This window comes from Suricata suricatta, chromosome 2 (genome assembly GCF_006229205.1).
Source record: "Suricata suricatta isolate VVHF042 chromosome 2, meerkat_22Aug2017_6uvM2_HiC, whole genome shotgun sequence".
In the NCBI taxonomy this organism is placed as follows: Eukaryota; Metazoa; Chordata; class Mammalia; order Carnivora; family Herpestidae; genus Suricata; species Suricata suricatta.
The window spans coordinates 161,439,342-161,460,309 of NC_043701.1; the positions used below are offsets into that span (position 1 = coordinate 161,439,342).

The 20,968-nt window shown below is 53.6% G+C and overlaps 3 protein-coding genes across 4 annotated transcripts in view; 1 reads left to right on the forward strand and 2 right to left on the reverse strand.

The window, feature by feature from the left end:
* The window catches only part of PDCD11 (programmed cell death 11), a 45,958-nt gene extending 35,199 nt beyond the window's left edge, over positions 1-10,759 (forward strand). For both annotated transcript variants that reach the window (XM_029932511.1, XM_029932512.1), the window contains exons 26-36: positions 1,823-1,879; positions 2,389-2,511; positions 3,344-3,466; positions 3,873-4,173; positions 4,396-4,512; positions 5,225-5,374; positions 5,583-5,827; positions 6,553-6,721; positions 7,310-7,463; positions 8,169-8,334; positions 8,926-10,759. In XM_029932511.1, the coding sequence (XP_029788371.1) occupies positions 1,823-1,879; positions 2,389-2,511; positions 3,344-3,466; positions 3,873-4,173; positions 4,396-4,512; positions 5,225-5,374; positions 5,583-5,827; positions 6,553-6,721; positions 7,310-7,463; positions 8,169-8,334; positions 8,926-9,097 (1,777 nt within the window). In that variant the 3' untranslated portion in view covers positions 9,098-10,759. The remainder of the gene's footprint in view (positions 1-1,822; positions 1,880-2,388; positions 2,512-3,343; positions 3,467-3,872; positions 4,174-4,395; positions 4,513-5,224; positions 5,375-5,582; positions 5,828-6,552; positions 6,722-7,309; positions 7,464-8,168; positions 8,335-8,925) is intronic.
* CALHM2 (calcium homeostasis modulator family member 2) lies at positions 10,701-15,377 on the reverse strand. The gene is made up of 3 exons (XM_029932514.1): positions 15,104-15,377; positions 12,410-13,119; positions 10,701-11,623 (listed from the first exon to the last, which is right to left on the reverse strand). The coding sequence occupies exons 2-3, from the start codon at positions 12,962-12,964 to the stop codon at positions 11,207-11,209; spliced, it is 972 nt and encodes a 323-aa protein (XP_029788374.1). The 5' UTR covers positions 12,965-13,119; positions 15,104-15,377; the 3' UTR covers positions 10,701-11,206.
* Positions 15,378-17,861: 2,484 nt separating this feature from the next.
* On the reverse strand, positions 17,862-20,968 carry CALHM1 (calcium homeostasis modulator 1). The gene is made up of 2 exons (XM_029916666.1): positions 20,417-20,968; positions 17,862-18,344 (listed from the first exon to the last, which is right to left on the reverse strand). Exons 1-2 carry the CDS (start codon positions 20,966-20,968, stop codon positions 17,862-17,864), a joined length of 1,035 nt encoding a protein of 344 aa, XP_029772526.1.

Below are 20,968 nucleotides of genomic sequence, written 5' to 3' on the forward strand. Positions count from 1 at the left end.
TTTAACATTTTTTTTCTATTCCCCCCCCCCTTTTTTTTTTAAATCATCTAAACCTCTGTTGATGGATAGTAATGTTGAAGTGAATATCTTTGTGCATATGTTTGGACATGAGTACAAGTATATCTGTGAAATAAATTCCCAGAAGTAAAACTGATGGGCCAAATGATGTTATACATTTTGCCAAAGTGGCCTCTGAAAAGACTGTGCTGACGTACGTTCCCATTAACAATCTGACTGTTTCTCACATCCCTGCTAATACTGGCTATTTTTGATTTTTAGTCTAAGCCTTTGATTAGGCAAAAGTTGATCTCTCATTTGGGTGTGGATATTTCCTTCTTTGTTGGCTTTCACATTTGTTCTGTGCTTTGCTTGTCGAAGGAGCTTGCTCGTTTTTCTATTGAAGCATTCATCTTTTTAATGAGAAAAAAATTGACCGATAGGTGTTCTCTGCAAAAAGGTAGTAACCTTTTGCAGTTGGGGCTGCTTTATGGGCTATTTTTTATGCACCAAAATGAGCCTGGTTCAGAGTTTTAAAGTCATTTGATGGGGCGAGTAAATTAGCATTGAAGAGGCAGACTTCGGCCTGACACAGTACAGACTTCTGAGAAGCCAAGTGGAGCAGAGGCCTTGAGAAGATGGGAAAGTCAATGCTCCTTCCCACCTCAGCTGTGCCGGCCACCAGCACCTGCATAATAAATTCACAACCACTCATCAGAGCGAAACAGCACAGAGAGCCAGGGCCTAGGAGAAGAAAAAGAATGAGAAGTCCAGGGTCATCGCTACTTTGCCTCTTGGGCATAAAAATGCAAGTGTAGGGGTGCCTGGGAGGCTCAGTTGGTTAAGCATCTGACTTCAGCTTAGGTCATGATCTCACAGTTCATGGGTTCGAGCCCCGCATCAGGTTCTGTGCTGACAACTCAGAGCCTGGAGCCTGCTTTGGATTCCTGTCTCTCTCTGTCCTTCCCCTGCTTGTGCATGCTCTCTCTTTCTCTCTCTCTCAAAAATAAGTAAACATTTAAAAAAAAATTTTTTTTAGTGCAGGTGTGACTTTCAGCAAAATATTTATTTTAAATACATTGTATTATAGCCAAACCTGTGAGTCACATTTAATTGTGATTTCTTCATCTGTCAAATGTGGATAATAAATTAATTGGACAATCCCTCAAGGTCCCTCCTGCTTTGGGGATGAGGATGCTGTGGGCTAGGAGGCAGGTGTGTGTCATGGGAAAACTTTGGACTATTGCTGAGATCCTTTCTACTGCTAAGATTCTGTATTTTGAAATTGCAACTTTGGGTTGCTAAGTGCTGTTTTCCGTGAAAGAAGTTTGAAAACCTAACCAACGAGCAAACTCTGCTTCCCCTCCTGGAAGTGTCCCCTGCTCAGGCCTCGCTGATCTGCTTCCTCTGATCTGCTGCCGTGTGCCTGTTCTGACACCTAGGGCATCCCCTAGTCATGGTTTCCAGTGGTTAGTGGCTGAGACTGACCACAGCCAGGACCCGATGTCAGGCTGCTACCACCTGAGTACCCACCACATGGCTCTATTATTCTTCCCGAGGGTTCCATGTCCCCTCTCATTTTTTTTCTCCCAGCACCTTTCTTGGGTAAGAAGAGTAGGTAGTGATAGACTGGTAAACTGAGGCCCAGAGAGGTGGCTCATACAGAGTCCCTCCGCACGTTCTCAACAGAATGAAGAACAGAGCCCAGGTGTCATGTCCCCTCACTCTTGCCTGTTGGTCCGCCTTGTGGAGAGGAGGCTGAGGCCCTCTGCTATCTCCTGGGATGCTGAAAAGTCAGCATCTACTTTTCTTGCTCTCATTCCAGGTGTTATGTCCTGTCTACGACAGGCAATGTGTTGACTCTGTCGCTGCGATCGTCCAGGTGAGTGTCTGTGGTGGGGACGAGGAGGGCACTGAGGAAAGGCTGCACAGAACTTCGGGCTTACCCCCTTTCTTCCCCACTCATGCACTTTCTACCCTGCCTCATCTTTATCCAGAAAAGCTGTGGGCATTCACATTGCTAGAAGATTGTGTCTGTGCAAGCTCTTGTGGCCCAGGGCAAGGTTCAGATATCTGACTGTGGTGTTCAGGGTGGCCACACGGTGCCCCTGGCAAGGGAAGATGATCCGGTCCCCAGGGTTCTATAGTTAGTGGTGCATGTCATGAAGTGGATTGGCCTGCAGTCAGCTAGTTCCACGGTTAGAAATGGATGTTTCTGAGGCCAAGGCTGACAGGACTTCAGGAGAAAGTGGGGCTGGGCTCTGGAGGTCATATCCTGCAGATGGCTACAGAGTTGTATTCTTAGATACAGAGTTTGATTATCCCAAGTGAGTTGGGGGTGGATCGGGAAGGGAGGGTTGGGGTATGTGTACATAAGCCTTTCATTCCTAGGACAAACCCGGAGACGAAGAGCAAAATAACTGATCCTGAGATTAACTCGATCCAGGATCTTCAGGAAGGGCAGCTCCTGAGGGGCTATGTGAAGTCTGTCCAGCCGCACGGTGTGCTCTTCAGGTAAGTGAGGTGGGGCGTGCGGGTGAGCGCCCTCCCTGGCCTGGGATGTTTTATATGTTTCACAAAGTTCTGAATTATTCTTATTGGTGTTTTGGACATCAAAGAACATAGCATGTCAAATTTCAGTTTTCATTCATATGGATTTTCTTTGATTTAGTGTTTGATAGTAGTTTGTAACTGTTCCATGAAATCACATAATGTTCACAGTCAGCAGAGAGCTCAGTCTTCCCTGCCACGGTTTCCCCACTTTTAGTTCCTCTGGCCGTTTGTGGTTGATGCGTTGCGGGGCTCTGGTGCGGCGTGGGGATGCCCTGAGGGCCCCCCTCTATTATGCCTCCTCACCTTTTCTAGTTTACAGAGCTCTCTTTATCCTTTCGAATGTCGCAGTGGCAGCGTCGTAGCCAGTGAGATTTATCCGAGGCATGGTTATTGCTAATTGAAAACTTATCCTTTCGAATGTCGGGAACTCATGTGTGTCGTAAATCCTTGTCGCAACTTGGGTCCCTGGGGAAGTGGAGGCGCTAGGCTAGGCTGGGACTCAGTTGCATTTATGACCACAGGTCTCTTTTTTTTTCTTTTTAAATTTCTTTTTAATTTTTTAAAAATGCTTATTTATTTTTGAGAGAGAGAGTGTGAGCAGGGAGGGGCAGAGAGAGAGGGAGCAGAGAACCCCAAGTAGGCTCCATGCTTGTCAGCACAGAGTCCAGTGCAGGGCTTGATCCCACAATCTGTGAGATCATGACCTAAGCCGAAATCAAGAAGCCAAACGCTTAACTGACTGAGCCACCCAGGTGCCCCTGTGACCACAAAACTCTTGTCTCTCTTCTGTCAGCCTTGGCCCCTCTGTTGTGGGTTTGGCCCAGTACCCGCATGTCTCCGAGTACAGCCCGTCCAAGAAAGCCCTTTATAACAAATACCTCCCGGAAGGGAAGCTGCTCACAGCCAAGGTCCTGAGGTACGTGTCTTCCCTGCCCTCACACACCCTCTTTTCCAAGGAGCCCTGGGAGGAGATTCAAGAGGTAAACTAGACTTAATGGCTTAGGTAGTATTAGTGCAATGTTCAGATGAACAAAATCCCTTTGCTTGGAGCCTTCTACGTTAGGCCCAGCCTCAGTCCTAGAAGTTAACCTGGAGACTTCTCTCTGCTTAGGCACTTGTTGTTGGGGACAGAGTAGGGGGACATCAGAGCTGCCCCTTGTATTTTACTATTCAGCATGGTAAAATGTGGGGGTCATTCCAAAGAATTCTGAATGGATTCCAAGCAGGTGGGGCAGGGCCCAGAAAACTGGGCTGATCAGGAGAGAAAGGCCTGGGCTGTTTGCCGTGCCCGTTGTCCTCATTTTCCTCTCTCCCTGTTGTAGCCTGAACCGCCAGAAGAACTCGGTAGAGCTTTCGTTCCTCCCCAGTGACACTGGGAAGCCGGATGTGTTTCCTGCCTCCCTAGGACTGCCACTTCTAAAGCAGGAGGAGAGGAAAATGGAGGCAGAGAAGCAAGAGCACAAAGGAGAAGAGCAGCAGCAGAAGAATCAGAAAAGGAAAGGGAAGAGGAACGAGGAAGGGCAGGAGCCGGTGCGGCTGCCTGGCAAGGAGAAGAAAGAGCCCCAGAAACTGCAGGCAAAGAAGCAGCGCAAGCGGCTGCGCCGGGAGTCCGCAAGTGAACAGGTACGTCCCTCAGGGAGGATGGCCTCCCTCACAGGCACAGGAGAGCGTTTCAGGGCCAGCCAGACGCCGCGTGGCCTTCTCTTAGACTGAGAGCAGTGAGTTTGGAGCCGGGCGCTGGATGGTGCCAGCAGGGGCGGGGTTGGGGAGGACATTGCCCGGGCCTCCAGCAGGTTCTCCTGGGCAGGAAGGGTGGTTCGGCATCTTTCCCGCTTGTCCTCTCAGGACGGAGTGAACAAGAAGCAGAAGAAAGCTGCTCCGTCAGAGGAAGACGACAGTGGTGTTGAAGTGTATTATCGGGAAGGGGAAGAGGAGGTGGAAGAGCGGAGTGTGCCGCCCAAGGTGAGGGCCGCATTGATGGGGAGAGAAGGCGGCTCTGGGGAGGGAAGCCCTTGGTCTCCTGCCTCGGAGCTGGGCCTTCTCTTTTCTCTGGCCCACCCTCTTCTCGCTCACTTCCTGTAAAACATGACCAGGTGGGGCCGCTGGGTCCTGCTTTACCAAGGAGTGGGCTGCGTAAAAGAAATCCTCATCAGTGTTTACTGAGTGGAGCTGAATTAAATTAGTGGTGGGGGCAGATAAAGGGGAGGCTTACCCTTTCCTGAGCTGGCACCCCCTTCTGAAAGATGAGGACAGTATTTGGACTGAGAATCAAGTGTGGAAGGGCTGTCCAGACTTTAGGTACTAACATCCCTACACTCTCAGAACACTTGTCGTGTCTCTGTCCTGGCTCTACTGTTACTTTACATGTGTGTGCACTTTATACACAGATGTGTATATGTGTATGCATATGTATGCTGCTGGTGGAGGGGGTTTGGGTCTTTGGGTTTTTGTTTGTGGTTTTTTTTTGTTTTTTTTTTTTTTGATGCATATGTCTTAAAAGCTTGTTGCCTAAATCTATAGTTTCTCCAGTGAAGCGGGCCTCGCCTGGGTCTGGGTGGAGAGCAAGGGTCCCTGGGCCTGGTGGGAGCCTCTGCTCCTCCAGGTGGGATGGGGTGGGGAGCAGGGTGCAGCCTGAGCTGAGTGCTTCCCTCACACACCTCTTGTGCTCCTTCAGGGGAAGCCGACCAAGCCAGCAGAAGTGCCCCGGCTACAGCTGTCCTCTGGTTTCGTTTGGGACGTGGGGCTAGCGTCCCTGACCCCGGCCTTACCACCTCGAGGAGAGAGCTCAGACAGCGAGGAGGATGACAAGCCACAGCAGTCCACGGTGTCGTATTTTGCAGAGACCCCTTGGTGCCAGTCTCCTTTGCTCGCTCCTGGCCTGGGTGTCCCTTCCGGCAGGGAGGGGGCAGTCTCAGGCCGGGGAGTATTTACAGAGCCCACGGACTGCCCTGCCAACTCTTGGCTTCAACCACAGACCTTTCTAGGGGTCTGAGGAGCAGATTACTCATTAATTTTTGTGCCTTCCTTCGCAGAAGAAGAGCAAGAAGGAAAGGATGTTGGAGAAGCAGAAGGCAGAGAAAGAGCTGTCCCGCATTGAGGAGGCGCTGATGGATCCCGGGCGACAGCCCGAGTCAGCAGATGATTTTGACCGACTCTTGCTGAGCTCCCCCAACAGCTCCATCCTGTGGCTGCAGTACATGGCCTTCCACCTGCAGGCCACGGAGATCGAGAAGGCCCGGGCTGTGGCCGAGAGGGCTCTCAAGACCATTTCCTTCAGGTCTTGGCTTTGTCCCCCTGCTTTGGTGGGGGGTGGCTCTCGACAGGGAGGACTGTGTCTCCCCAAGCTGCAGGGCTTGACGCCTATGGGCCATTTCCTCTTTGGCAGGCTGACAATTGGGGTGGCCGCCACCTGCACCTATAGGTTCCCAGGCTTTGTCTCATAGCTGCTCCATCTGTGAAACAGATCTGCTCATTTATATTTTATAGTCCCCTTCACCGAAGTGGCTAAGGGTAATGTTTACAGGAGTCCCTGTGCTGAAATAAGGTGCCCAACTTGGAGCAGAAGTAGAATGGGGAAAATAACTCCATGTACCTGGGTGCAGACACCCTCCAGCCTGCCATTTCCAGGCACAGGACAGAGTGAGTTTTCTGACAGCAAGAAGGAGGGATGGTGATCCTTTGCTTCTTTCTCGTAGTTTGGAGAGAGAGTCAGACCAGAGATTCTCTTCCTTCCTGCCCAAACATCGGGCCAGTTTAAGATTGAGTAGGCTTCCTTTCGAGTAAAGGAGGCTGGTGCCAGGGGCCGCCCTCAGTCAGGGGCTGGCGTTCTGCTTCTGCGTGAGCTGCAGTGGGAACCGGGCCTCTCCGTTCTCACTTGGGGCTGTCAACTGAAGATATGGATAGTCTGGGAAGGAAGAAATAGCTCCACTCAGCCTTCCTGGGTGGTAGTGGGGGCTTTCTTGTGCTGAGGTGATGGAGCCCATGTACTGCCTGTCTCTCCAGAGAGGAGCAGGAGAAGCTGAACGTATGGGTGGCACTGCTGAATCTAGAGAACATGTATGGCTCTCCAGAGTCACTGACCAAGGTCTTTGAGCGGGCCGTGCAGTACAATGAGCCTCTGAAGGTCTTTCTCCATCTGGCCGACATCTACACCAAGTCAGAGAAATTCCAGGTAGGAGTCTGGGCAGGGTGGCCCACTGTCAGAGGGTCGTCAGCTGCTCAGAAGCTAACTCCTGGGAGTCACAGAGGCAGCAGAGAAGTCACAGGGTTGAATCCCCCCATTCTGGATCCCTGCTGCAGGCTTCCTCTGTGACATTTGGGCCCTAATTTGTCTGTCTTCCAAGTGGGTGGAGTCATTTCCTCCCCACTCTGCTTTAGGACTGCAGCGGGCAGAAGAGGGAAGTGAAGGGACAGCTGATCCCTGGTGTGTATCCCTTAGGCTTATAGCCAAAATCAAGCAGCTTGGCCAAGTATCCCTTTTCTGTCTCTCCTCTGCCCCCATGTTCTTACCTTCTCTTCTCATAGGACTTCCATGCAGCACAGGATTAGTAAGGAGAGTCCCCACCATGTAAGGCTCCCTCACATGCTCTCCTCATCCCTGTGAGCCTCTCTGCTTCCCTCAGTCATCTGGAATTGGGCCTATGACAGTGACTGGAGTGTGAGGCCACGTCTAGCCTCTCACAAGCATAGCTGCTGCCTGTCTCTGTCGTTGCCTCCTCTGGTGTATCACACTCCATAGCTTACCTTTTCTTTCCCACAGGAGGCTGGTGAGCTCTACAACCGGATGCTAAAGCGATTCAGGCAAGAGAAATCTGTCTGGATCAAATATGGTGCCTTTCTTCTGCGGCGGGGCCAGGCTGGGGCCAGTCACCGTGTGATGCAGCGAGCCCTCGAGTGTCTGCCCAAGAAAGAGCGTGAGTGTTCGCCCCCACCTTCCAGCCTGATTCCAGATCACATAAGGCTCTTTGATATCTGGGCATAGGGGATCGGGGGGGGGGGGGGGGGCGTGTTTCTCTGAGGGTGGTGTGGTGTTGGGAAAGCCTAGTGGAGGGCATATAACTATTTTTCTATTGATTACATGCTCATGAACATAACTGTGTGTTGCATTTCAGATGCTAAACTTCTTTATTTTTTAACTTTTTTTTTTAACGTTTATTTATTTTTGAGAGAGATAGACACAAAGTGTGGGTGGGGAGGGTCAGAGAGAGAGGGAGACACAGAATCCGAAGCAGGCTCCGGGATCTGAGCTGTCAGCACAGAGCCTGATGGGGGGCTCGAACCCATAAACTGTGAGATCATGACCTGAGCTGAAGTCAGGTGCTTAACCGACTGAGCCACCCAGGCGCCCCTCAGATGCTAAACTTCAAAGCTGAAGGAGCAAAAAACAATTAATGCTAATTTTGTTGCCCTACCCCTCTCCCTTCTGAGCCCAGAAAGACTCTCTGGTGGGGGTCATAGATCAGTGCCCATCTGTGTATTTGGCTCTAATCTGTCCCACTGTTCCAATTGTCATCACCCAGGTCTTGGAACCTATGAGCAGGAAGTCAGAACATGTAGCACATCGTGCTGTGGTGAGGGGTCTGTCTGCTTTGTGTATTTGAGCTGTCCTCTCCTTGCAGATGTGGATGTGATTGCCAAGTTTGCCCAGCTGGAGTTCCAGCTAGGGGATGCGGAACGGGCCAAAGCCATTTTTGAGAACACACTGAGCACCTACCCAAAGCGCACTGACGTCTGGTCGGTTTACATCGACATGACTATTAAGCACGGCGGCCAGAAGGAAGTCCGGTGAGAGGGGAAGACAAATCAGGGCTGAATCAACTGTGGGGGATGGGAGGCGTTGGCCAAGTGGATGAGTTTTAGCCCCACAGCCAGCTTCCAGCATCCCCCATTCTCTTACTCTCTCTGGAAGAACAGCTTTGACATGACATACCAGGTCCTGTGACATTCACTTTGCAACCTCTTTTTCTGTGTCTGAAACCTGGGGTGGGTGGTAGGCTGGTCCTGGTATGGGAATCAGGAGACTTGGGTTTCCAGCATAATTCATTGTAGCTGCCTCTGGTGATAGAGAATGTTCATGGGCTTGCTGTTGTCGCCTATGTCTCCGCGAGGCAGGGAGGCTTAGAGCTGGGTGGACTCCAGTACAGGAAAAACTAGTGCCTTGCCCACACCTATGGGAGTTTGTCTGATCTGGAAAGTGAGGGTAGCAGTCTATCTCCCCGTGGACATTTTAGGACTTTAAAATGGTAATAAACCTGAAGATAGATGTGAGAGTGCTGGAAAACAGGCGGCCTGGCTCTAGGGCCAGAGAGCGAGTGGATGAAGTCTAGCCAGTGGCGGGGGGCCAACAGGCAAATGCTGCCGTGCTCTTCCTCACAGGGACATCTTTGAGCGGGTCATTCATCTCAGCCTGGCTCCCAAGCGAATGAAATTCTTCTTCAAGCGCTACTTGGACTATGAGAAACAACACGGCACTGAGAAGGACGTGCAGGCCGTGAAGGCGAAGGCCCTGGAATACGTGGAAGCCAAGAGCTCCGGGTTGGAGGACTAGTGGCCAGGGGGCCTCAGATGACCGCTGTTGGCCATGGGCCAGCGCGGCCGAATCTCAGGCATGTGAGCAGCTGAAGAGCTGTGTTGTCTGAGGACTCTTATTTAAGTGTTGCTTTTTCTGCAGCATCTTTTAGGGTAATCCTGTCAGGATGGAAAAGAACTTGAGCTTTTTTAGACTGCCCTTTTGCTTGTTTAATCCTAAGTACTATTTTACTTCGTTTTTACCTTTTTCTGGAGCTGCTCACTGGTTGTAGGCAGTGGACTTGTGGACCCCTAGAAGAGCTGAGGCTCTCTCTCTCCTGGGCGTTTGCTGCGGACGGGAATGGAGGGGCTGACTTCTGGCGACCTGGTGGGCAGGATCTCACTTTGGCCCCAGCAGGCTCTCGGTCCCATTAGAGGGAGTCAGTCAGCAGGGTCCAGTGAGTGGGCCTCCTCCCATGGACTGAGTCCCTCAGCCTGCGCTCAGCTAGCACTTGTGCCCTTGTGTGGACCCTGTGAGGCTGGGACGGAAGGACGAAGGCAGACCCCAGAAAGGACAGTTGGGGAACCTGGGCACCTGAGAGGAAAGCTGCAGGTACTGACGTGAGCCACCTGGTGAGGTTTCCTCCCAGGCCCACCACGCCCAGATTATCCAGGCTCTCCCAAGTTTGGTGCCTCGTTTGTGAAATGGGGTCAAAAAGTCCTACTTGGGATGGTTGTTTTGTGGGTTAAATGGGAGGGGGTATGTTTGTGTGTTGCCACAGGGCCAGGTAGGTAGGAGGCTCAGTGAGGACCTAGATTGCTGTGCTGTGTGAGTTGGGGCGACCTGCACAATTTTTCTGTGTCCCTATAGCCCCTCGGGGGTAGAGGTTACTAGATAGTGGGCATTGATTGGCTGGATGATTTTCCTTGAGACCCGAGGAAAAGGGGACATATTGGGTCCATCACACCCATGCCTCCCTGGGACCCTTGTAAATTTCCCAGACAGATGGTCTCTACCTCCTTTAGTAAGTAAGAATCCTGTATGTTCCAGAATTCTTGGAGGCCAGCACAGACCCAGTTAGTTGTTGAGGCCAGTTCTTTTTTGGCTGGTCTTAAGGGGATTAAACATTTTCTTTGGCAATGCTTTAAAAGTCCTGAGAGCTGGAGAGTTTTCCTGTGGGAAGTGACTGAGGTGAATGCTGGGAAGCAGGACAGGGGCAGGGAGAGCATCAAAGGTTTCAGAGATGGTGGAGGTGGTCAGGCAAGGGTAGGCTGAGCTGGGTCTATCCTGGTTGTTGGTCTTTAGCGCTAGGTTATAGGGGCTAGTCCACCCTACTGAGTGCAGGGTCTTTTGACTCTTAAAATTTAAGCTGATCTTCCATCTGAGAAAGGCCAAGCTTCATCTGTTCCCCAGATCAAATCAGATAACTGAATCTAATTATCAAGACATCATCAGCTGTAGGGCCTTCCCACACGTGGGAACATTTGGCTTTCCCTGAACCCCTGCTCTCCCATCCATTTTAATCTTGTTCAGAGTCCCTCTAGCCCCGCCCTGGCTCCCAAGGGAATGGGATTTGGGCCTCTCTCCATGACCACCAGCCTGCTGTGGCATAGGCCATCCAAAGCAGACACCAAACTACTCCTTTATACTAGGAAACACTTTATCAAAAACTTAAGTCTATAAAATAAAGCCAGAGGCTTACATTGGAGGGCAGCTTCCTGCTGAGCACTGCTGAGCCAGGCATCACATGCAGTCACGTTAACTGCACGATGCTCTGTACCAGGAGTTCACTGTCACCTGGCTCTGCTGGCGGGGGCTTCCCAGCCTTGGAGTCCCACCGGTGAACAGTTGTCCACATCATAGTTAATTAAGGACCAGTTCTGGGAAAGGGTCTCTTCTCCCAACACTGTTGACCAGGTGTTTGGTGCCAGCAGGAGAGGGGGTTTCTTCAGGTCTGAGAGCCTTCCCGTCGGAGTGGACTCTCTCCACACCCCAGGTTAGTTTGTATTTTCCTTGCTCCTGACCTGTTTTCCCAAAAAGTTAAAAAAACAAAAAACCGCACCCCCTTCTGATGCTCATGTGAGCAGGCAGTGGAGTTCAGCTTGAGACCAGGTACCGTCACTTGCAAAGAATGCAGGAGCAGGACCCTCAGGAGGGGAGCAGGGCCATCTCCACAGTTTCTGGAGCTGTGCCGTTGCCCGCCAGGCCCTGGGCCCACTTGTGCAGGCGGCTGTAGAGCGGGAGGCCCTGGTTCTCTCGGTACAGATAGACGCCTGTGATGGCATTCCACTGCGGCCGAGGCTGGGTGCCTTCCACGGGGAACCTGGCCACCAGCTCCTCATCATCCTTGTTGAGTGCCACAAAGCCGAAGAAGCGGCGCACGTTGTTGGCAGCCAGCACCCGCGAGTGCACCTCGGCCGTGCGCTGGAAGAGCTGGTCCTCGTTGGCGCGGTACTGCGCCCAGTAAGCCTCCTGGCGGTAACTGAGTGGTGAGCAGTAATGCTTGAGGCACTTGGTCAGGAACACCAGGATGGCCACCATGCCGATAAGCAGCCACCCGAAGAGCTGGCCAGAGAAGGGGCAGGGTTGAGGAGGGGCAAGGAGCTGCCTAGACCCTCACCACCCCTGGAAGAAGGGGGAGGAACTGGTTAGAGGGTTCTGGCTGGGCTGAACCTAGCCACACCCCCTGAGAGCAGAATCTGTTTCTTTGTCCTCACTCCCTTGAACTAACTCTCCATTGTTGTTTGTTTTTTTGTTTAGAAAATCCTGTGCTCCTTCCTGTCTCCCTCATCCCGTGCTGCTCTAAGTTAATATTCCCAGCTGTGTTTTCTGCCCAGGTCTCTGCCCTTGTCCTCTCTCCCCTGGTGGACCTCTGCTCCTTCAGAATTGAGCCACAGCTAAGGCTAGGATCAGGGCAGCCGCCACTGCTTCCTGACTGAACACCCCTTCCTGGCTCAGGACTCCCCTGTGTCAGCAGCACTTGCAGGCTGACTTTGTGCTGGGCTGAGGTCCTTCGCAGAATCGGAGCATGTCAACTCCTAGCCGACAGCAACTGTTTCAGAAGCTTGGAGGGATTCGTGCTCAATCTGAGTGAAGTGGAGGTTTAATCTGTGACTGGGATCAAGGCTTAGTCTAAGCCAGAACATTCCTTTAATGTTCAAAACTTGCCTCACCAAGTCCTAACTCACAGGTTACCCAGCTCAGACACCTGATGCTGACAAGCTAGTGCTTTCCTGGAGGCCTCAACCCCTGAGGACCAACTCTACCTTTAACACTGGACCATCCCAGCACCTCCCCACCAGCTGTCCCCTCGGGAAGAAAGAAGAGCAACTTCCCTTTGCACAGCCTTACCTGGGACTCATACTTGAGCCTGCGGGTGACCTCCTCCCGGAAACCTGATAGGTTGGCAGGGCCCTCCCCACAAGGGAACCTGGCCAGGATTTCTGTGGCGTGGTCTGGTGGGAAGCCCTTTTCCTCGGCTGTGAGCGAGGAGGGGTCCACAAACTCGCTGAGAGCACAGACATAGGCCTCACCGCGCAGCAGGGAGAGGACAGACCAGGTCACGGGGGCCACGGCTGCACGGCCCAGGATGGAGCTTAGGAGGAGGAAGTTGGGGGCAGCTGAGCAGTTCTTGGTCCTCCGGTACTGGCACTCGGTAACTAGGTTCCAGGTGTGGTTGTTGAGGATGACACCGATGAGGAAGAGTGCCAGGGCGGGCACGCCGATGGCTGTCAGCCCATATAGGTAGTTCCGGGCGGGTGAGCAAGGGCAATGGAAAGCCACCACAGAGAACAGCTCCTGGCTGCCTACTGTGCCCAGTGCCACCAGCCCATTGAAAATCATCACATCCTTGCTCTTGAAGAAGAGTGATAGGAAGCGGAAGTTCTCTGCAATCAGGGCTGCCATGGTGACGCGTAGCCCTCAGCTGCGTGGGGAAGTGCAGGCAGAGACTAGGGTCGATGGTTCCTGGTGGGACTAGGAAGGGGTGCAGACTGGTAGGTATCTGAAGGCAGGGCGAGGTCTTGCCATTTTATCCCCTGTAGCGGCTGGCCAGGTGCTCCCTGTGGAATAATGAGTGACTGATAAATGTTTGCCTCTGAAAACTCTGAAGGGGACTGAGGGGATCTTGTGTGGCCAGGCTGGTGAGAAAAGGAGACTTGGGGAGCCCTGGGGCCTAGTGGACATGGCGGCTACCCGCTGAGCTCCTGGTAGGTGTCAGGCGCTTTCCATCCCTCATTGCCCATGTCACGATCATACTGTGTTGTCATGTCCCCAGTGTATGTAGAGAGTGGAGGCTTCTTGAGGGTGAGGGGCTTGCCAAGGTCACAGGTAAGTAAGTGGCCGAGCTGAGATTCATACACAGGTGTGTCTGCCTCAGGCACTCAGGTTCTTGTTCCCCAAGCTTCCCTTGAAGGAGGGATTAAGAATGGCCTTGTGGCCCTGGGCAATGTACTGATGTGCTAAGGGGCTCAGGGCTATTTGGAGGGTTTTGTGCTCAAGGCCTGTAGTCCACAGGTATAATAGCTAGAGTTGGTCTCCTGGTGCATAAGGGACTTGGGCATGACTCAGTGATGTGGGGTGGGGGAGGAGATGAGGAAGGGGACTCTGGTGAGCCTGGCACAGTGTCTCTAGAATTCATGAGAACTTTTCATTTTGGAGACCTCAGCATCTGGACTGGCTTAGGAGATCCTGGCTTTCAACGTACTTCATGACTTCTCTTTGGGTCTCAGTGTCCTCTGTGAGAAGAGGACAAATCATTGTGGCCCTTGCTCTCTTGTTAGGGACGATGTGGGGGAAGAAAGGGGAAGAAATGATGCCTAATACTTGTTCTGTGTCAGACACCCCTACCTCACCCTGTCAAGTCTTCAGGGTGGCCCCCAGAGGTGAGGCAGCTGGGACAATTCTTCCTGGAAAGACCAGGAAACTGAAGCCTAAAGAGGAGAAACTGCCTTGCTCGAGGCCATTCACATATGGAGGTGCCTGGAAAGGACTTATGAGCCTGATGTAAGGAGGCTTGGGAAGTGGACCAGGGTGGGTCCAGCTAAGTCAGTCCTCTGTTTTCTTGGTCTCCTGACCTTGCTCTGTGCTCATCGATTAGAGCCCTGGCAGCGAACCTTCCATTCCCCACCCGTTACCCTCCCTTTTTAGCAGCCTCCTAGGGGGCAGCCCAGCCTGCCAGTGACAGGAAGCATTGATGGAGGCTAAGGCTCGACCATCCCCAGCAGCCCATACCCGGCCTGCTCTGCCATGTGGTGCTGGCAGCCTGCCAGGAAGTGGCTGCTGCTCCAGCCACGTCCTGGCCCAACTCCCTTCCTAGGCTCCACCCACACAAGCAGACAGGCCAGGGTGTGGCCCCATGTCCTCCCCATCTGGGGTATGAAAAACAAAAAGTCCGCAGTCAGAAGCCTGGGAGTGGAGGGATGGGGTGGGCAGCAAGCAAAATGAGGAGACCTGCCCATATTTCCTTCTCTACCTCCTCTGATCTCTGCCACCCCTCCTGGTCTCTGCCAAGGTTGAGAGATGGGCCCCCGGCAGAGCTTAGTGACCACGTGGGAAGCCAGGAGCAGGAGGAGGGACCTGACTCTCCCACTCCGCCCAGGGCCACCAGTCCCACCTGGGAAAAAGTTTGTAATGTTGCCAGCGATGAATCGGTTAAAGGCAGGTTCCTCTCCCTCTTGCTCTTCCCCTCTTGGCTTCAAGGCTTCTAATGAGCTTTCATGGGGGCCCTAGGTTCATAAACTGCCTAGAGTGGGGTGTAACATACCTGAACCCTTGGGGTAGTGAACAGAGACCAGGCCACAGGCTGAGACTACCAGCCCTGTCCCGAAGGCCCGGGAGGGGTCACACCTAGGCCTGGGTGGGACCTCCAACAGCAGTCAGGACCAGGATGGAAAATGGGACAGGCTGGGGGAGGGGCCCAGAATGAGGAGCCTCAGGGAGGGGCCTTTCTCCCCAGTACAATCTCTGGGTGGCCTTGAGCTTTCCGGCCCCCTCCCCCCTCCCCCCCTCACCTGGCACACCTCCGGGAGGGGCCCTTCCTCTTACCTGGGGCCAGCTTTGGGCTACTAGCAGTGGCTTCAGTCTCGTTGGGTGTGGGCCTGCAGGGCGGTCCTCCACCCCTAGTGCTGCCAGTGGTCCCTCCGCAGGCTGCCTTGTGCTTTCTTCTACACCGGAGAGGGAGCTGGAGCCGGCAGGGCCTGGGCCTGGCGCTGTTTTCTAAAGTTTAACTCCAGAAAGAGAAGGAAACAGCAGAATGGAGCAGTAGCAGCGGGTGGAAAAACAGCCTCCCTCAGGCGCCAGCAGGGGCGGGCGGGTGGTGAGGGCGGTGCAAGGGGAGAGGAAGTTGGGCTGCCTGTTGCGTGGCGCCCGGTCCGTGCCTGCCCTCCTGAACCAGCTGCACACCAGGGGGACCAGTTCTGGGCCCGGGCAGGGGGGCCTCCCGGGAGAGCCTGCCTGGGCCTGTCCGCCCAGTGTCAGGAGCACTCCCCGCGCTTGACCACCACCCGACAGGAGCTGCCACGGAGGCCCCAGCAGGGTCAGAGGGGAGGCGCCACCGGATTGCTGCCGACCCCTGGCGGGATGCACAGGCCTCCCGACCTCATTCTGGCTCCACTCCCTCGGAGCTGCCCTGCCCGTCAGTCCTCCCCGCCACTGGCTCTTTTGTCCTTACTTTAGCTAACACCCCAGGTACTCAGGAGGGCTGGCAAAGTGATTCTCTGAGACCCTGTGAGCAGACCGCTCAGTGGTGGGTAGAAATTATAAGAAGGCAGGTTGCTGAAATAACTCCTTTGTAACCATCAGAGCTGCCCAGTCTGTCCCAGAAAGTGGTCATGAGCTCCCCATCTGTGAGAGTGCAAGTTAAGGCTGGAAAGTCATTGTTCAAGAATGCTAAAGGGGAGAGCCCTGTCCAAGGACAGGCTAGATGGGCCCTATGATTAAGGGAGAGACACCCCCCCCCCCCCCCGCCACCACCACCACCGTCATCTCTACAACGTTTGTGGTTCTGTGATGGTGGGACCGCTGAGTACCACACCGGCCTCCCTGAGCTATGCTTGTCCCTGCACAGAAATGAATAGAAAGGACCAGTGGTCATTATTCAGATCTTACCATGTACCAGACACCATTCCAGATTCTTCCTCAAAAGTTACTATCCTTTATCCTCACCATAATTCTGTAAAGCAGGTCTTTTTAGCTTCTATTTTTCAGATAGATACACTGAGGTTTGGAGGGATTTGGTGAGGTCCTTACAGCTCTAGTTCTTGAACCCTGAATCTGCCTGACCCAAAACTTGGCTCTTTCCTTGGTAGTTGTACCTCCTGGTATGCTGGGCATGTTCTCCTCCCAAATAATGAAAGGAGTTCAGGCTGAGTCTTATAAGTGGGAATGGAGGGAAGAGTAATTGGGAAGAAGGGAGATGATTAAAGCAGTGTTGTAGGGATCAAGTTCAAAATGAATTCCTAGCTGAGTGGAACATACATCCTCTTGGCCTTCAATTCCCTTCTCGACAAGGAGGCTCCAGTTCCTTATGTCGCCCTCCCCCTTCTGTCCAGGGGAGAATAAGCTCTCCGGTTCAGAAATCTACAAACACATAAGCCACTGGGTACTGAGTACCTATTCTGTGCTTTACGCACTTCACACGTTTCATGATTAAAATAACCCCAACAGGTTTCCACTCCAGGCAGCTCTGCTTCCACTCCTCCACCCTCATCTCCACCTCAGGACAGGGCTTTTTAGCACTCTAGAGCCCCCTTCCCAGGGAGTAGGGTTTTGAGAAAATGGGAAAACTAAGCTTTTCTAAATGCCTGAGCTCTGGGGAGCTCAGATTTTCCACAAGACCTGGATGTGAAGGAAGCTTTTCAGGGGGTCTCCAAGGACCCCCCCAAGGGAGGGTGGTATAGACTGAATGTGTCTCTCCCAATTCTTAACCCCCTAGGGTGATGAGATTAGGGGGTGGGGCCCCTGGGTGGTGCTTTAGTCTTTAGGGCAGAGCCTCATGAATGGGATTAGTTCCTTGACAAGAGGCTCCAGAGAGTTCCCTTGAGAAGGTGCCAGCTTTGGACAAAGAAGATGGCCTCCATCAGAATGTGACCATGCCAGTGCCATGATGTTGGGCTTATAACCTCCAGAACCATGAGAAGTAAATTTCTGTTGTTTTAAGCAACTCAGTCTGTGGTATTTTGTTATAGCAGCTCAAATGGCTAAGACAGGAAGACTTTTGTCCTCAGTGTTTAATAAATGTACTTGAAAATTGTTGGGTGGCCCCTGTGGTGACCACACACTCTGCTTTCTGAGTAGACCTAACTTCTGGCATCTTGTGTCATCACCTAGCACTGCAGGTGTGTGGCATCAGGTGAAGGTGTGTGCCATGTCCTCCTGCAGGAGCCTGACCAAAATCAGAGGATTCCTCCTTTGTGAGATGGCTGTATGCCCCCTCCCCCTCCCTGAGCCTTGAGCATAAGGGGTAGAGACGGTAAAAATTCGGAGCAAGGATGGCTGTAGAACCTGAGAGGAGATAGCGAAGCAGCGACAAAGTGGCTCGGGAGGGGCTGGGCAGGTGGGAGCTCGTCCCCCCAGAAGCCAGTTCTGAACCCCTCTGACTCACATTGCTGTGTCACAACTGGAGGACTGAGGTCCCCTTCCAGCTCAGATTTCCTGCCTCAGTGGGCAGGTAAAGGCCTGGGCATGTGGGTCTGCTCCAGGGGCTACTGCCCAGCACCTGCAGACTTCATCTTTCCATCTGGTTTGGGGGTCTGAGAGGCCATGGGCTCAGATCCCCGTTCTTGCCTCTTTACTTGGCCACAGCTCACACTCTGCTGAAGTAGGTGGCCACCTCCCTGCGCGGAGGCCGGGGCCCGCCGCCTGCCCAGCCGTTGCCCATCATCGACTCCTCCTGGCCCAGCTGCAGGGGCGGCTTGCATTTGTGCCAGCTCATGAGCAGCTTGTTCACAGCGCCTTGATCCGTGATGCCACGAAGCTTCTCCCTCTCCTCCTCAGCACCATCGGTGGTCGCTGGGGCAGCCGAGCCAGCAGGGGCCGTGGCCAGCGCCCCGTGGGCGTGACCCAATTCCAGGTCATGGTTCATGGCCTCGAAGAACTGCTGGATACAGACCTTGGCGAAGGCCTTGGCGTGTTCCGTGCATGTCTCGTCAAAGAGCTTGCGCTCGATGTCAATATAGTGGGACCAGTACTTGCTTTTGAGGAAGGCGGCCTGTGTGAAGCAGGGCCGCACAGAGCGCACCACGAATGCCAGCAGTGTGGTCAGCAGCACGAAGGACCAGCCCAGTGCCTGCAGAGGAGAGAGGAGGGAGTCGGCTGGCATTGCTCTCCAGCCTCCCAAGCCTGTCTAAACCCCCAATGCACTCTCTACGTCAGGGCCTCTAGGGAAAGAGGACTGAGAGGGCAAATGACCTTACCTCTTGGCCTCCATTTCCTTTTCTGTCAAATGGGTATAAGTCTACCATCTCATGGAAATGAGATCATGTGAGCAAAATGCCCCACGTGTAGGCCTGGCACTCAATACACAGGAGTTAAGTGGGCACACCTTGGAATTAGGCTGCCTGGCTTTGGACCCTGTCCTTACTAGTTGACCAGGAGCAGGGTGTCTGACTTCCCCGTGCCTGAGTTTCCCCACCTATTATATGGGGTTTTTGATAGTACGTATCTCATAGCGATTTTGTGGGGACTTGATGTAATAATAAACAGCACAGTGCCTGGTAGGGGTTAGTGCTCAGCAGCTGTCAGCCACTATTAGTAGTATATCAATAGGGCCTCGTTAACCTCTCAGGTCCATAGTGATCCTTCCTCCTCTGAGTTTTGTACCCCTCTTCTGGCTCCTGGTATTGTCTGCCTGTCAGTAGCCAGCACTAAATAAGCCTCCTCTGTGTAGGCTCTGAGTTGGGCCCTCAAGGGTCACAGAGACAAATCAGACAATTGCTCAACCCTGTGCTGAAGAGCACTAGACGCACACTAGGTCCTCTCTGACGATAATTCAATCAGGTGTGGGGCAGGCTGCTCTCCTCACCTGGGCTTCTGGGTCAGCTCCCGGCTGCCCAGAGAAGTGTTTGGCCAGATTGGGATGCAAGGTCAGTGCCTGTAATCGAAGTTGGGGGGTTGTGGCCGAGCAGACACAGGTGGGAGCTGCAGAGCATGTGCTTGGCCGGGGAGGCATCCCCTGTGCTGCCTCGAGAGGAAATGTGGACGCTGTGGGGCTGGATATCTTTATGTTTTAAGTAAAGCTGGAAATGTGATTATTATTTGAAAATTTCTGGTTTTTAGAGGAAGTTGACTAATTCCAAAATTGAATTTTGAATTCACTTGGAAGGCCAGGTGAAACATAGCTATAGGCCAGGCAGTCTGTCCCCCAGGGGCCCTTTTAGTTTATGATGCAGTGGTTTCAAGGTCAGGTGGAGGGACAGTTGCCCCAGGCCCTGAGGCCTGGGACCATGGCACAAGTGCTCACAGGGGAGGAAGTGGTTTGGGAGAGAAGCTGAGCTTGTACACTCAGAGTGTGACATTCATGTGGTGGTGGTGACACAGGCCCCAGGGGAGAGCTGGAGATGGGGACCAGGGATCTGGTCCCGCCCGAGCAGAGTGTTTCTCTAGCCTTGGCAGGACAGGCCCAGACCCCTCCCTCACTGACAGTCCCTGGTCCATCTGCTGCAAGGAGGCGCCGCTCCTACCTTCCGATGCTGCAGTGCTGCGACTGCAGGGGAGGCCTGGGGGCTTAGATGGGGGAGGCCCAGGGACGCACAGGATGAGGGAGTGGGACTGGGGAGGACCAAGCTCCACCCCTCCCTTTAGCGTCCATCCCAACAGTACATACCCCTCACCAAAGCCCTCCCTTCCAGGGGACCCAGGACCCTCAGATCCCACTCCCTGAGCAGGGAGGCGCCTGCTGGGGGCATTTGCCAGGGAAATGTACCCAAATGGCCCAGCCACCCACCTGCCTCACCAATACCCTGGCCTGGAAGAAAAAAGGATGCAAATGCATCAGGCTTCTCAGCTGGAGCTCAGGATGGAGGATGTGGGGCTGGCTGAGCTGTTGGGTCCACTTTAGGGGGTCTCAGGACAGGCCTCGGGACTGAGGTAGCCACAGTGCTTTTTCCATGTGGCTCTGGTCCGTGGAAGACACATGGCTCTGCCTTCAGAAGGCCTGGCCTCTGTTGGGAAAATACGCCCGTGTCTCAAAGAGCTCCATCTGAGGGGGAGATCCAGCCCAGGCTGGGGAGCTCCAATCTATTGAGGAAACACCACTATACCCTGAAAAAGCCCCACTTTAAGAGGTGAGAGATTGGGCCTTGCCAGAGGGACCCTGGGCTGTGAGGGGAGACTGAGGCCAAGGCCGTTGCACCCCCTCACCTGGGAGATGCAGCGCAGGTACCGCACGGCCACCTCTCGGGCCAGCAGCCAGTCGCCATCATAGATGTCAGGACAGGGCACCCTGGCTAGCAGGCGGGCAAGCTCAGGTGGGGTCAGGCCAGGCGCCAGGCTGCCGTTGCCCAGCACAGTCACAGGCACGGCAGTGCAGAAGGCACAGAGGAAGCACTTGCCATCCAGCAGTGTGACAGCCACCCAGACGACGGGAGCGATGAGGGCCCGCTGGGCCATGGAGCAGAACATGTAGCGCAGCACGGCAGGGTCTTTGGCCCGGCGGCCCGGGGGCCGTGTCCACTCTTCAGCCAGCATGGACACGTTGTTGTTCATGACCAGGCCGAGTAGGAAGAGCACGAGTGGGGGCGCCAGCAGGATGCCCGCGCTGTAGGCCACGTTGTAGCCGGGCAGGCAGGGGCAGTTGAAATCGAAGGCAGAGTACATCTGGGCGCTGGCCAGTGCCATGATGCCGCAGATGCCGTTCATGAAGGACTCCTGGTTGGACTGCAGGAACTGGAAAATCATCCGGAACTTGTCCAT

Bases quoted from the DNA above. Each gene is read 5' to 3' on its own strand.
- CALHM2 (XM_029932514.1), bottom strand. From the start codon at position 12,964: ATGGCAGCCCTGATTGCAGAGAACTTCCGCTTCCTATCACTCTTCTTC. The intron at 11,624-12,409 runs GTAAGGCTGTGC...TTCTCTGGCCAG, and splicing joins GGCTCAAGTATGAGTCCCAG to CTCTTCGGGTGGCTGCTTAT.
- CALHM1 (XM_029916666.1), bottom strand. From the start codon at position 20,968: ATGGACAAGTTCCGGATGATTTTCCAGTTCCTGCAGTCCAACCAGGAG. The intron at 18,345-20,416 runs GTGAGGGGGTGC...TCTCCTCTGCAG, and splicing joins ACCTGCGCTGCATCTCCCAG to GCACTGGGCTGGTCCTTCGT.